This window comes from Alosa pseudoharengus, unplaced genomic scaffold, assembly GCF_046254945.1.
Source record: "Alosa pseudoharengus isolate Yale_2024_CS ecotype anadromous, Long Island Sound unplaced genomic scaffold, YU_APseudo_1.1 YU_APseudo_1.1_scf_11, whole genome shotgun sequence".
Taxonomy (NCBI): domain Eukaryota; kingdom Metazoa; phylum Chordata; class Actinopteri; order Clupeiformes; family Clupeidae; genus Alosa; species Alosa pseudoharengus.
The window spans coordinates 35714489-35728488 of NW_027468576.1; the positions used below are offsets into that span (position 1 = coordinate 35714489).

Sequence of the window (14000 nt, forward strand, 5' to 3'; positions counted from 1 at the left end):
GTAGTAAGAATATTGTAATGCGGCTCTTCTAAGCCCAAGGTGCATAAAAAGCCTTTCCATATGCATAACGCTTAAGTGTGGGTATAAGACTACAAATGTTTACAAATATACGAGTACAATTAACGAGTGGACATAATCCTCATATATTCACTCATACACTCAAATTGAATATACAAGTACAGTTAACGAATGGACATTATCCTCATATATTCACTCATACACTCTGATTTAATATAAGAGTACAGTTAACAAGTGGACATAATCCTCATATATTCACTCATACACTCTGATTTAATATAAGAGTACAGTTAACGGGTGGACATAATCCTCAGATATTCACTCATACACTCTGATTTAACATACAAGTACAGTTAACGAGTGGACATAATCCTCATATATTCACTCATACACTCTGATTTAATATAAGAGTACAGTTAACAAGTGGACATAATCCTCAGATATTCACTTATACACTCTGATTTAACATACAAGTACAGTTAACGAGTGGACATAATCCTCATATATGCACTCATACACTCTACAGTTGAGTAAAGAAATCATCTTTTGGTGATTTATCTTGGTCTCTGAACACAACAATGTCAACTCCAACATGAGACCAGTCTTAGTAAAATAAGACTGGTCTCAAGTCGGAGTTGACATTGTTAAAAAATTAAAGAAATTTTCTTTTGGTGATTCATTTTGGTCTCTGAAAACAACAATGTCAACTCCAACTTGAGACCAGTCTTAGGAGGTAGGGTTAGGAAATTAGAATTAAAATTTATTTTAGTATGTAGTTGGTTTGACTATGGTGCACTGGCCAGTTGTTCTCGCCCCACTATTCCCATCTAAAAGTCCAATAAAATAAAATAAAATAAAATAAAATGAAAATAAAAGTTAAAGAGAAGAGATAAAAGAGAGGAGCTATAAAAAAAGACACAGAGTGGTTTAAAACTTTAATTTAAATTTTCATTAAAACCTGTTGGGTGTAATGTTTGAAGTTTTAAAATCCACAATCTCTCTGCTCTTTTCCTCTGTAAAACAGTCCAGCCTGGGTTCCCTTCAATGCCACAGACCCTCAAAAGTGTGATGTTGTGCGTCTGGAAGTGTGTGACGAGGTAAGTGTTGCGTGTATTTTTGTGTATGTTGTGCAGATGTTGTTTGAGGCGTATGCGTAGTGTATGTCCAGTTTCCCCGATGTACAACATGTGGCAGTGAGTGCAGGTGATAACATATACTAAATTGGGAGTGTCTAAGTTTAATGGATTGGTGGGTGCAGAACAGTGACTATGAATATTGGTGATAAAAAGGTGAGGGGTGAAGTGTACGTTTTCTTTAGGGGGTGGGGGTTGTAAGTGACGGGTGAAGGTGGTGCGTATGAGGAGGTCTTTGAGGTTTTTATTGCGTCTATATGCAGAGATGAGTTTGTGGTGTTGGAAGGTGGGGTGTGTTGTTTGGAATTCGGTATAGTGTTGTTTCAGTGTGTGGTGAAGGTGTTGTATGCCGTGTGAGTAGGTGCCAATAAGGGGCAGGAGATGGGGTGGGTCAGGGTTGGGGTTAGGAAGAGGGTTGGGGTTAGGGTTAGGAAGAGGGTTGGGGTTAGGGTTAGGAAAAGGGTTGGGGTTAAGGTTAGGAAAAGGGTTGGAGTTAGAGTCAGGGTTAAGGTTAGGAAAAGGGTTGGGATTAGGATCTGGGTCTGGGTTGGGGTCCGGGTTGGGGTTAGGAGGAAGGTCTGGTGTGGGAGTGGGTGATGGGCAAGTGTTTGGGGTGTATGAGTGAGTGGGAGCAAGGCCGGCCAGAGTCAAGTGCTTAATGTGGCGGAGGAAACGTTTAGAATAGTGCCTCTTACGGAGGGCTTGAAAGAGTTATGGTTAGGGTCATGGTTAGGGTCATGGTTAGGTTTAAAGTTATGGTTAGGATTATGGTTATGGTTAGGGTCATGGTTAGGTTTAAAGTTATTCTTAGGATTATGGTTATGGTTATGGGTATGGCACAAATAAACAGGGAGGCTGGATGAAATGTTACCAATTAACAATGCGAAACATTTACACAAGAACATGACAATTGAACAGTTCAAAGAAAATGTGTTCTCCTTGAACGTCCACCTCTGTTCAAAGAACTTGAACACACCACACACTTGTTAGAAAGGAACTAAGGTCACATACCAGATGGTTGCCACTGGCGATGGCCAGGGAGAGGGGAGAGTGTCCACTCCACAGCAGACTGGTGCTGGCTTTATGAGACAGCAGAACACACACCGCATCTCTGGCATTCTAAAAAATACACACACACCACATCCATAACATCATTCTAAAACACACACCACATCTCTCGGGCATTTTAAAAAAACACACACACTCCACATCTCTGGCATTCTAAAATACACACACACACACACACACACACACACGCACACGCACACGCACACGCACGCACACACACACACGCACACACCATATTGCGGGCACTCTAAAATACACACATGCACACACCACATTTCTGGCATTCTAAAATACACACACACACACTCACACACACACACACATAATTACAACAACAACAACAACAGTTGACTGACCTTGTGGTCCTGGTCTCTCTGGCAGGCGATGTGGAGCGGCGTGCGGCCTCTGTCGGGACTGCCAGTGCCCGGGCCCTGAGGTGGTGCCCCAGACACGTTGCCAGGTTTGTTCCCAGATCCTCCCTGGGGATCAGGCGTGTTCTACAGGTGGCACAAAAACAGAACAATAAACTCCAGCAGCCCTATCTCAGCACCCGTATACTATGGAGTTACATTTGTGCCTCTTTTATGAGCGAGCACTAGAACAATTTGAGCGCAGAAAAATGCTTTGAGCAAGGACACAAATTATATTTTGACGAAAAATGAAACTCGAGCACAAAAAACTTGTAGTTGAGCAAACAGGAATCTATTCTGTGCTCCACCAATGTCTTTGCATGTTTGCTAAGTTGAATATGTACGTGCGACAACAGCCCCCTTTTCATTCATGTGTGTGTCGTCCATCTTATTTACACCACCCGCCTCACCCGCAAAGCACTAATGATTGTCAAGGACACAACCCACCCTGCACACGAACTGTTCAGCCTCCTGCCCTCTGGAAAGAGGTACAGGAGCCTCCGCTCCCGCACCACCAGACTTGCAAGTAGCTTCATCCACCAAGCAATCATGATGCTGAACACTCTACCCACTCTCCCATCACTGACAGCCCCCCCACCCACCAGCCAGCCAGGAACCTAGGACACTAGGATCCTGTCTACCCTAACCTCCCCCCCCCCCCAACACCCCCCCCAGGACCGCCCTGTACTGCACTGTGACTGCGCAGCCTAACGTGTTGCTGCTTCATATCAAGCCTGATATACTTGAAATGACTGCATATCAATGTAAATATACAGTACACACAAGCACAAGTTTAAACTTCATGTAAATGTTATCAATGTTATTTATCACTCTGCCACAATGCTGCTGCTACTACTACTCTGTCAGAAGGTTACGCTAGGACTATGTAAATATACAACACAACTACCTCAATTTTTTTGATATATGTTCTATATTTCAGTCTCGCACTTTAATGTCTGTATGTGGTATGTCTTAATATTTTTATTTTTTATTTATTGTCTATGGCTATGTCTATGTCTAAAGTATGTCTATGTCTGTATGGGAAAGTAAGAAACGAAATTTCAATTCTTTGTATGACCAGTGCATGTAAAGAAATTGACAATAAAGCCGACTTGACTTGACTTCAGTTTCCCTCTACTCGCTCACAGGAACTGTTCCTCCGCTCGCTCTGGAGATCTCTCTCGCGCTCGCTCAACTTCACCTGTCTGCCCGCTCACAAACTGTAGAAAGCGTTACGTTCATATACATATTGTTACACAAACACCTGCAGTGCCCTCCACATCTATTGGCACCTATGGTAATGATGAGTAAAAAGAGGTATACAAATCATCATTGGTATTTCATGTAGGTGGAAGGAGGTAATGCGGGGAGACGAGACAAGACGAGACGAGACGAGCAAGACGAGACGAGACGAGACGAGACGAGACGAGACGAGACGAGACGAGAAGAGAAGAGAAGAGAAGAGAAGAGACGAGACGAGACGAGAGAGACGAGAAGAGACTAGACGAGACGAGAAGAGGCGAGGCGAGGCGAGGCGAGGCGAGGCGAGACGAGAAGAGACGAGAAGAGACGAGAAGAGACGAGCGAGACGAGAAGAGACGAGCGAGACGAGAAGAGAAGAGACAAGACGAGCGAGACGAGACGAGAAGAGACGAGCGAGACGAGACGAGAAGAGAAGAGACGAGACGAGACGAGACGAGACGAGACGAGACGAGACGAGCGAGACGAGACGAGCGAGACGAGACGAGACGAGCGAGACGAGAAGAGACGAGCGAGACGAAACGAGACGAGACGAGCGAGACGAGACGAGACGAGACGAGAAGAGGCGAGGCGAGACGAGAAGAGGCGAGGCGAGATGAGACGAGACGAGACGAGACGAGAAGAGACGAGCGAGACGAGACAAGGAGGCGAGGCGAGGCGAGACGAGACGAGACGAGCGAGACGAGACGAGACGAGACGAGACGAGAAGAGAAGAGAAGAGACGAGACGAGACGAGACGAGAAGAGAAGAGACGAGAAGACACGAGAAGACACGAGTCGAGACGAGACGAGACGAGACGAGACGAGACGAGACGAGACGAGCGAGACGAGAAGAGAAGAGAAGAGAAGAGAAGAGAAGAGACGAGGCGAGACGAGAAGAGAAGAGAAGAGAAGAGAAGAGACGAGACGAGACGAGGCGAGATGAGGCAGCAGCCCTCAAAAAGGGCCCTGTGAGTGAGCACTGACCTTGTCCAGCTCAAAGAGCATGTGTGTGTCCTGGGCCTGGACATCAGGGTCCGCCACAGCATGCAGCAGCAGCTCAGTGATCCGCGGACCCTCGTCTCCCGGGAGACCAGCTGCCACGTGCAGCGGATACAGACCATTAAGCTACAGAGGAGGGAGAGGAGTAGAGAGGGGGACAGGAGGGGTAGAGGAGGAGTAGAGAGAAGGAGTAGAGAGGAGGAGTAGAGGAGGAGGAGAGGGGAGGAGGGAGAGAGGAGGAGTAGAAAGTAGTAGAGAATGGGTGAACAGGTGAGAGGGAAGAGCAGAAAGAGGGAATAAGGAGAATTGTTATTATTATTATTATTATTATTATTATTATTATTATGTACAGAAGCATGTGTGTGTGTGTGTGTGTGTGTGTGTGTACCTCAGAGAGCAAGCAGATGTGTGTGTGTGTGTGTGTGTGTGTGTGTGTGTATGTGTGTGTGCGTGTGTGTGTGTGTGTGCGTACCTCAGAGAGCAAGCAGATGTGTGTGTGTGTGTGTGTACCTCAGAGAGCAAGCAGGTGTGTGTGTGTGTGTGTGTGTGTACCTCAGAGGGCAGGCAGATGTCTGTGCGTGCTCCTGCCTCCAGCAGCAGCTGGACGGCGTGTGTGTGTGCTGCCTTGATGGCCAGGAAGAGGACTGGCATGGGCACCAGAGCGGCGTTGGGATCCGCCCCCCGGGACAGCAGCAGCCGCAGAGTGGCCCACCGCTCACTGCGCCTAGCAACAGCCACACCAGGCAACAGCCAGCAACACCAACAAACAACAAACAACAAACAAACAAGCCCCCGTCAAGAAGCCCCAGCATCAAACAAACAAATCCTGCCAGGAAGAATGCCCCAGCAACAACATAAAAAAAAACCTATCCAGCTGTGCTAGTAGTTGGTTTATTTACACTACTATATGTCCAGCTGTGAAAGTGGCTAGTTTATTTACACTACTGTATGTCCAGTTGTGAAAGTGGCTAGTTTATTTACACTACTATATGTCCAGCTGTGAAAGTGGCTAGTTTATTTACACTACTGTATGTCCAGCTGTGAAAGTGGCTAGTTTATTACCACTTTGTCCAGCTGTGCTAGTGTCTGCTCTGACCACCTCTAAGACTCACTGCGTTTTGGCAAGAGCGATCTTGTGGACGGTCTCCTGAGTGCCCTCTGCTGGTAGCAGTCCTGAATGGCACAGGGCCTCCGCAGCCTGGTCCAGCGCCTCCTTTGATACGGCAATCTGGAAGCTGGCCAGTGACACCACAGAGTCACTGGCCACACACTGCTCAGCGCTTTCAGGGTCAAAGGTCATATCCCTGCCTGCAGTGCCTCCATTCGACACAGCTGGCTCCTCGCCCAGACCAATCATAATGGACTTCTCAATCTGAGGCTCCCCTGTCTCCGACTCTTCATTTATAAGCCCCTCCCTCTCTGAATCTTCACTTATAGGCCCCACCCTCTCTGGTGCTTCATTTACAAGCTTCTCCCTGTCAGACCCCTTAACTATAGACTCCTCCCCCTGAGGTCCCTCAATGTCAGATGTTTCCTGTTTAGTCTCCACCCTCTGAAGTCCCTCAATGTCAGATGTTTCCTGCTTAGGCTCCTCCCCCTGAGGCCCCTCAATGCCAGATGTTTCCTGTTTAGACTCCTCCCTTGGAAGTCCCTCAATGTCAGATGTTTCCTGTTTAGTCTCCGCCCTCTGAGGCCCCTCAGAGTCAGATGTTTCCTGTTTAGGCTCCTCCCTCTGAAGTCCCTTAATGTCAGATGCTTCCTGTTTAGGCTCCTCCCACTGTCCATTCCCAAGTCCCTCATTCTCTGAATATTCGCTCTGAGCTTTGATACTTTTATTCATAGGCCCCTCCCCTTCTGATACCTCCTCCATTACTGGGGAACTGAGGGGCGGAGCTTCACCCGGGTCAGCCTGTGTGTGCCTTGGGGCTGCTGTCTCCTCATTGGCTGAATGACTCTGATCAGGTGACTGAGGGACAGGGCTGGTTGAGTTTTTACTAGCCTCATCTTCCTGATTGTCAGCTTGTGGAGACTTTGGTACTGACACCTGAGAATCAAATAACACAGGTTTCACCAGTCCTGCATGTCATTATCAACAGCAAACACAAACACAAACACACTCACACACACACACACACACACACACACACACACACACACACACACACACACACACACACACACACACACACACACACACACACACACACACACACACACACACACACACACACACACACACACACACACACACACACACACACACACACACACACACACACACACACACACACGCGTGCACAGGTAGGCACATAATAAGTAAGTGAGTGACCTGTGGCTTGGGCGAGTCCCTGTCGAGCCTGAGTTCTGCCACGGTGGTGTGGAGAGAGCTGGCAGGGTAGTAAAGCACGTGGCAGATGGCCAGGGCCGACATGCCCTCTGTGTTCAACTTGTTCACGTTGGCACCGCTGTCCAGGAGCATGTTGATCACCTCATTATGGCAGTTCACCTGCGGGACACACACACAGTTCACCTGCGGGACACACACACAGGCTCCACCTTCCATCACCCTCCCAGCAACACTCTAAACCCACATCACATCCCAGCAACACTCTAAACCCACATCACATCCCAGCAACACCCTAAACCCACATCACATCCCAGCAACACCCTAAACCCACATCACATCCCAGCAGCCCCGATCGGAACGCAAACACCTGCCAGTCTGGTAATGCCTTTAACCTGAATTGAATCCTTAGGAATAAGTGTTTCCATCTGACACTTCCAAACTTTTATTTTTCTGGCTGAACTTTAATGAATGCGAATGAGATATATAGTCCATAGTCGGAATGATGTCATTTCCTATGTCCTCTGGCATCACTATGGTGTTACCGTAGCAGCAAGAAGAGGAGTGTGGCCTTGTGCGTCCCCCACGTCAGGGTGGATCCTTCCGTCCCTGAGGATGTGGTAAACAGTCTGGGGATCCCCCCGCGCCGCCTCCTTAATGAGCCGCTCCGAGCCCAACTCCAAGGGCCCCTTAGGGCCAAACGCCTCCCTGCGCATGGACAAGACTGCCCCAACGTCCCAGTCAAGCGCCTCCACCTCACACCTGCAGGACACACACACACACACAGTCACACAAACACACGTCCCGGTCAACCCCATCCGCCTCACACCTGCAGGACACACACACACACGTTCCGGTCAACCCCATCCGCCTTACACCTGCAGGACACACACACACACACGTACGCAGACACACACAAACAAACACAGTCCACAACACATGTCCCAGTCAACATCTTCCACTTCAAACCTGCAGGACATGCACACTAACCTAGCCATATGTATGTGTGTGTGTGTGTGTGTGTGTGCCTGACCTGTGTCTGTTGATGTGCTCCTGCATGCGTTCCTGTAGTGGCAGACAGCTGGTATTCCCATATGTGTGAGTGTACACCTGTGTGTGTGTGTGTACGGGAGTGTCCGGATTGCTGCTGCTGAAGAAGAGCTCATCCAGGTGCTTCCTAATGCGTGGGGGCAGGGGCAGATGGTCTGGGTCATTGGCATAGCGGAGCGTGTCAGGTGGCAGGATGAAGCGTTCGTCCTTCAGCATCTCCTCTGGGGAGAACACCAGTGGGTCCTTGCAGATTGTGGATTTGGGTAGCTCTGGAAGCAGGTTCTGTGGGTCCCCCTGGAGTGTAATGCCAGTCCGCACCCGACTCTGTTGGGACTGGAAGTCTGGGAGGGACCTGAGGCTGAAGGCGTCCTTCAGCCAGGTGCAGAGGCTGAACAACCGGCAGCGATGCCAAAGCCCCACGTCCTGCCGGCCATCCGCATAGGTGAGCACACCTGGGCCGAAACGCTCGTCTGCGTGATAGAGCCCCTGAACAGCCATACACAGACACTAAGGTACAGTCATGGGAAAACATAGCCTACCCAACACTTCAAATGCTGATTAATATTCTACATGTGAAACGCTTTTTTGTCAGGTTATCTTTGTGGGCATAGTGTGAAAGGATTTGGACCAGGTAAAAGCAGATTACCTTGAAAAATGAGCCGTCCGGTAACAGCTGTACGCCATAACCCTCTTTCCGATTCAAATAAAATTTTCCAGAGAACTTGGAGCCGTCAGGCCAGGTATATGTGCCCTTACCATGGCGATAGTCTTTGTAGAAGGAACCCTCATAGATCTAAAGACAACATGTTTGATGTTAACTACAATCGATAGCTTGGATAGGCGTCAAAGCTTGTCTTCTAGGTCTAGGAGACACGATGTAGGCGCACATTTGAAGATATATTCATAACAAAATGCAATACTGATAGGATACGTAGTATTCACCTACCTCTCCATTAGGCCAAGAGTAAACACCCACTCCGTGTTTCAGGTCATTCACAAACTCTCCCTCGTATTTCGACCCATCTGGCCACTCTTGGACACCCAGCCCGTTTCTACCACTGTCTGGCTCAGTACTGTAGATGTAACCGATTGGAAACGGCACATCTAGATGACTGACTGAACTGGACATTGTTGATTTACCCACTTTTGTAGGTCTCCATTTCTACCTGCACGAAAGTTCCGGGTTACAACTTCTCCTGCAGGTCTGCAAGTTTGTTACCTTTATACGTTACCTTGACAACGACGCCCCCCCACCCTTCAACATCATATCCATATTAATCACTCAAGGCTGAGATAATCATCCGGTACTTTCAGACCAGTGATTTTCAATTTATTTATCTTATTAATTTAACTCGATCTATTTATGTTTCAATTGTACTTGAATTGATCTTTATCTGTAGAGGACCTTGGCAGCCTAATGCCGTTTTCCCCCCAAGCGCTCGGCTTATTAGACCACGCCCACTTCGTTGTGTTTGCCAGCAGGTCTAGGACTACATCTGTTTATTTTTTGGATGATCATTCTCTCTGGGGAGCATTCTGTGCTTACTGTTTGCAGAGTGCTAGGCTATAGGCTACAGTGCACTATAATATGCTATACTTGTATCATACTGCCTCTAAAGGCCAAACACTTTCTCTGTTTTCCCACATGCTCATCAAGTAAAACCTTGTCTATTGTAGCCTACCTGTTGCGGTCAACAGCCAGACCTATTTTGTACTTAAGAGTGACTCTGACGATCGCATTGTTCTGTAAGTGCCAGGTCTAAAGAGAGTCAGCGAGGTGTAAGATGAGCATGGACAGGTGATCGGCGTCCCCGTTCACCCTACCCTTATCTGGTGGCTCAAAACAAACGCTGCTACACTGACACGCACAAGGTGAACAAATGCAGGTACAGTCATAGCACATTAATAACCAGTAAAACAGTTTTACCATACCAAGATCAACCCTAGTTAAAAATAACTGCATTACTTCAAGTGTCAAAACTACAGTTCTCTGAGCACCAACACAGCAGATTTGGAGGAATTCTTTACAGTTCATACAGATATGCAATATTTTGGACATGAAAAACTACACTGCTCCACACAGTACTTTTTTCAAGCTTAAATTATTTTACATAAATAGTAAGTAAGAGTCCAAGAAACATCAGGATTACGACTAGGCAATAGGGAGTTTGAGCTCCACATGTTCAAGAAAGAAAAAAAAACATCAATTAAGTATTAATTGATTAATTAATCAGTAACATATTTTGATTAGTCTTCAGAATGCCCTGTGGCGTTCCAAAACATCCTGATGGTCTTTTTAAAATGTTATTATTAACACCATAAGCCATGCCAAACACCTTGAAACCAAAGTTGTCTTAAGATGACTTCATTAACACCCCCCCTCCCTCCAAATACAAACACAAGTCAATAAAGATTAAAACATCAGGTTTTGTTTTTATTTATAAAAAAGGTCAACGTATGTATGTACAGAAAACATGAAAACTACAGTGACTAGTATAGAGGACTGTCCCCAGCTGATCTTGGTTCCCACTGTATCTACGACTCCCTCTCCTCAGAGATCCCATACATCGCCGCTAAACCTAACCCCCACCCGCTACAGGGGACAGGGGGAACCCCTGCACCTTCTAAAGGGGACGTGTGTAGTCTGCCAAGCTGATCTGTAGCCCTAGAACTCTCTTCAGAATGGGACCATGCCGTTGGACAAGTCAAGATGTCAAAACTGAAATTTAGGAATAATTGATCAGGACCTTGCTTGCTGTCTGTGCTCTCCAGCCTCGTAAAATTCCGAAATTTCCCAAATTAAAAAGTATGCCGTCCCTCGGGACCCTTCTGCAGCTGAGCTATCTTCCCGTATCCGCCCCGGGCTGGATCATAATCTTGTCTATATTCATCTCTGACCTGGAAGAGGCACACAGACAGACACACACACACACATAGCATAGAAACACAGCTTGTCATTTATGAATGACTTTTCCATAGCCCCCGCGGGCTGGGTCATAGTCTTGTCTGTATTCATCTCTGACCTGGGGAGATAAAGAAACGGGGGGTTCTCAACATGGCAAGGCATCTGGCCTTGCTGCATATATGCTAACAGTTAACAGTACTTTCACTGAATAATGTTACTACTTTGATTATTTATTTATTTATTTAAATAAACATACAAAGAGGACCTGTAGAAAAAAATCTGCAGAAATAAACCACATCCCTTAAGTGGCATCATCCAAGTTTGTCTTGTTAATAGTCAGGGCTTGAAGCTCCTTCTCTGATCGTATGCGATTAAAGAAAGACACCAAAACACGGAGACTCTACACTGCAAGAACTGCTTATCTAATACAAATCTAACCAAATGTCATTAGTCTTTATATCAAGATCAAAAAAATCTATTTGATGTTTTTAGTATGAAGACACTTACCTAGCGTTTTCACATAAAATCATTTGACTTGACTTAATAAGAGTTTCACTTATTTTAAGACAAACAAATTTGTCTGCCAGTGTGTTACGCAAATTTGTCTGCCAGTACGTTGAGCAAATTTGTCTTGATAGGACTCCTAAAATAAGTCAGTCTTCATTAATTAAATCAAAATTATCTTTCGAGAGTGCTAGGGAGCCTAAGTCTCCTTCACGCAAAAAACAATACCAAATATTGTTCTTAATATAAGATCAAGAACACTTGGTTAGATTTTGTTTTTTTATCAGTGCAGCCCTTCATCAGCCCTTCATACACAATGGAGATAATTTATGACAAACACTACCACTGGCCCAGCACCTTTTACTTGGGCAGGGTTTTGTAATGCTTTTTTATTTACACACATTCTAACATTTTACAACTCAATCGTGATTTTATTTGAAGTTTGAAGTCTGTCATAGAGGTATGGAGAGAGGAGAGAGAGAGAGAGAGCGATAAGATAGTCACAGGGAAAGAGAGTGAGGGATGGAGAGAGGAGAGAGAGCGATAAGATAGTCATAGGGGAAAGAGAGTGAGGAATGGAGACAGAAGACAGAGAGGGATAAGATAGTCATAGGGGAAAGAGAGTGAGGAATGGAGACAGAAGACAGAGAGGGATACGATAGTCATAAGGGAGAGAGAGAGAGGAATGGAGACAGAAGACAGAGAGGGATACGATAGTCATAGGGGAAAGAGAGAGGAATGGAGACAGAAGACAGAGAGGGATACGATAGTCATAGGGGAAAGAGAGAGGAATGGAGACAGAAGACAGAGAGGGATAAGATAGTCATAAGGGAGAGAGAGAGAGAAGGGAAAGGGAGAGGTTACTCACCTGACCACCAGACTTCCCTCGGCCGAACTGGCGGCCCTCTTTAAACCCGGCGTCCCAGTCCGTGCGGATGATACGGTCGTCCAGACGTGTGCCGTTAATGAATCTCATGGCGTTTTCTGCGTCTGTGCGTGAGTAGTATCTAAAAACTACATTAAGGAGCAACTCAAGACAAGACACCGATACACTATACACAGCAATGGAGAAAATGAAAACACTGCTATTCAACGAAGATGTTCCCCCAGGCAGGCTGGGCTCTGAAGACTGATGGAACTGTAAAGGATACTCCACAAAACAAAAGCCACAGGCGGTTTTCTTCACCTTGTCAAGGCCAATGATGATTCTCTTGACATCGCCACTTTTGGCGAACAGTTCGTAAACCTGTTCCTCTGTGGTGTAGAAAGACAGGTTCCCAACATAGAGGGTATTACTCTGGCGCAGTAGCTTCTCCTGTTCCACTCGGTTACCCTGTAGGAAAGAGAACTTTCATCTCACTAACCCCAAGTCCATAGGTAACGTTGCGACAGTAGTCTGTCACACAATTTTCTCTAAAGTCCCCACCGTTTTGCCCTAAACTAATGTGTTGGCGGATGTGCCAGCTAGCTGAGAGAGCACACAGCCAGCCCAATAACGCTAGCTACCTTGATAGCCAGTGAGTGGATCCGCCTGTGAGACTGACCAATGTGCCAAACATTTCGGTTTCCGTTACACGGCATCACACACCATATGGTTGAATAACTCTTGGTAGTAGACAATGATGTCTGTGCTCACTGTCTTAACAGATAACTAGAAATTACTCTCATGGAAGCAAGGGAATCTACAGTGATGGCGAAGCTAGTTTAGCTGGCTAGCGATAACATTAGCGTAATTGAACATTTAGTGTGCATTTTATAGGTCGGTAGGCAACTGTAGCAAATATCTTTGTGAATATAAAAACTTACCTTGAAATGCTGGTCTCTATATTGGCTTATGTCAACATAAGAGTCGCTATACAATGCGTTTAACTTCACAGACATGTTGATAGCAACAAAGACGAGCTGGCGGACCACCACACCACCACTTTCCTACCGCTTTCTTCTATGCACAATTTGAAGCCGGAACTACGTCATTATCGAGGAACGCAACTCATTATTTTGCCTGGAATGTGTTGTACTGCCACCTATTGCCTTGGTTGTGAACTTAACGAACCAAATTCTTGTGTTTCTTTTTGAAAGACACTGCCATCTAAATGCAATGACCAAAACTCTCTGCATGGGTAAAAACACCTATGCCCCTAACCTGTATTATTTTAAGTGAATCTTTCATATATTCTAGATTCGTTACATAGAGTGACATATTTCAAGGCATGTCGATGATTATGGCTTAGGCCTACAATCAAATCCAATAAAAAATCAGTTTCTCAAAATATTAGAATAAAGATGTTATAATACAGAAATAATACAGAAGAGCCTCTAATCTCTTAG

General features: G+C 46.1%; 2 protein-coding genes across 3 annotated transcripts in view; both read right to left on the reverse strand.

Moving 5' to 3' along the window:
- ankmy1 (ankyrin repeat and MYND domain containing 1) overlaps nt 1-9392 on the reverse strand; it is a 16742-nt gene extending 7350 nt beyond the window's left edge. Inside the window, exons 1-11 of the mRNA XM_076275469.1 lie at nt 9210-9392; nt 8910-9056; nt 8247-8749; nt 7759-7975; nt 7199-7375; nt 5982-6913; nt 5422-5593; nt 4855-4995; nt 2998-3049; nt 2576-2631; nt 2163-2270 (exon numbers count right to left, since the gene is read on the reverse strand). Of these exons, the coding sequence (XP_076131584.1) occupies nt 2163-2270; nt 2576-2631; nt 2998-3049; nt 4855-4995; nt 5422-5593; nt 5982-6913; nt 7199-7375; nt 7759-7975; nt 8247-8749; nt 8910-9056; nt 9210-9392 (2688 nt within the window). The remainder of the gene's footprint in view (nt 1-2162; nt 2271-2575; nt 2632-2997; nt 3050-4854; nt 4996-5421; nt 5594-5981; nt 6914-7198; nt 7376-7758; nt 7976-8246; nt 8750-8909; nt 9057-9209) is intronic.
- A 1278-nt stretch (nt 9393-10670) lies between these two features.
- Nucleotides 10671-13607, reverse strand: ncbp2 (nuclear cap binding protein subunit 2). Of its 2 annotated transcripts, none has more exons than XM_076279072.1 (4): nt 13479-13607; nt 12824-13005; nt 12541-12679; nt 10671-11161 (listed from the first exon to the last, which is right to left on the reverse strand). In XM_076279072.1, the coding sequence occupies exons 1-4, from the start codon at nt 13551-13553 to the stop codon at nt 11063-11065; spliced, it is 495 nt and encodes a 164-aa protein (XP_076135187.1). In that variant the 5' UTR covers nt 13554-13607; the 3' UTR covers nt 10671-11062. The 2 variants fall into 2 exon arrangements, with proteins under 2 accessions (XP_076135187.1, XP_076135186.1); XM_076279071.1 differs by having other exon boundaries at nt 11087-11286.
- Nucleotides 13608-14000: the final 393 nt, after the last annotated feature.

Coding starts and splice junctions, on each gene's coding strand:
- ncbp2 (XM_076279072.1), bottom strand. CDS start 13,553: ATGTCTGTGAAGTTAAACGCATTGTATAGCGACTCTTATGTTGACATA. Junction 12,680..12,823: donor TGTGGCTTTTGTTTTGTGGA/GTATCCTTTACA, acceptor TGTAGTTTTTAG/ATACTACTCACGCACAGACG. Junction 11,162..12,540: donor GAGGGAAGTCTGGTGGTCAG/GTGAGTAACCTC, acceptor TGCCTCTTCCAG/GTCAGAGATGAATATAGACA.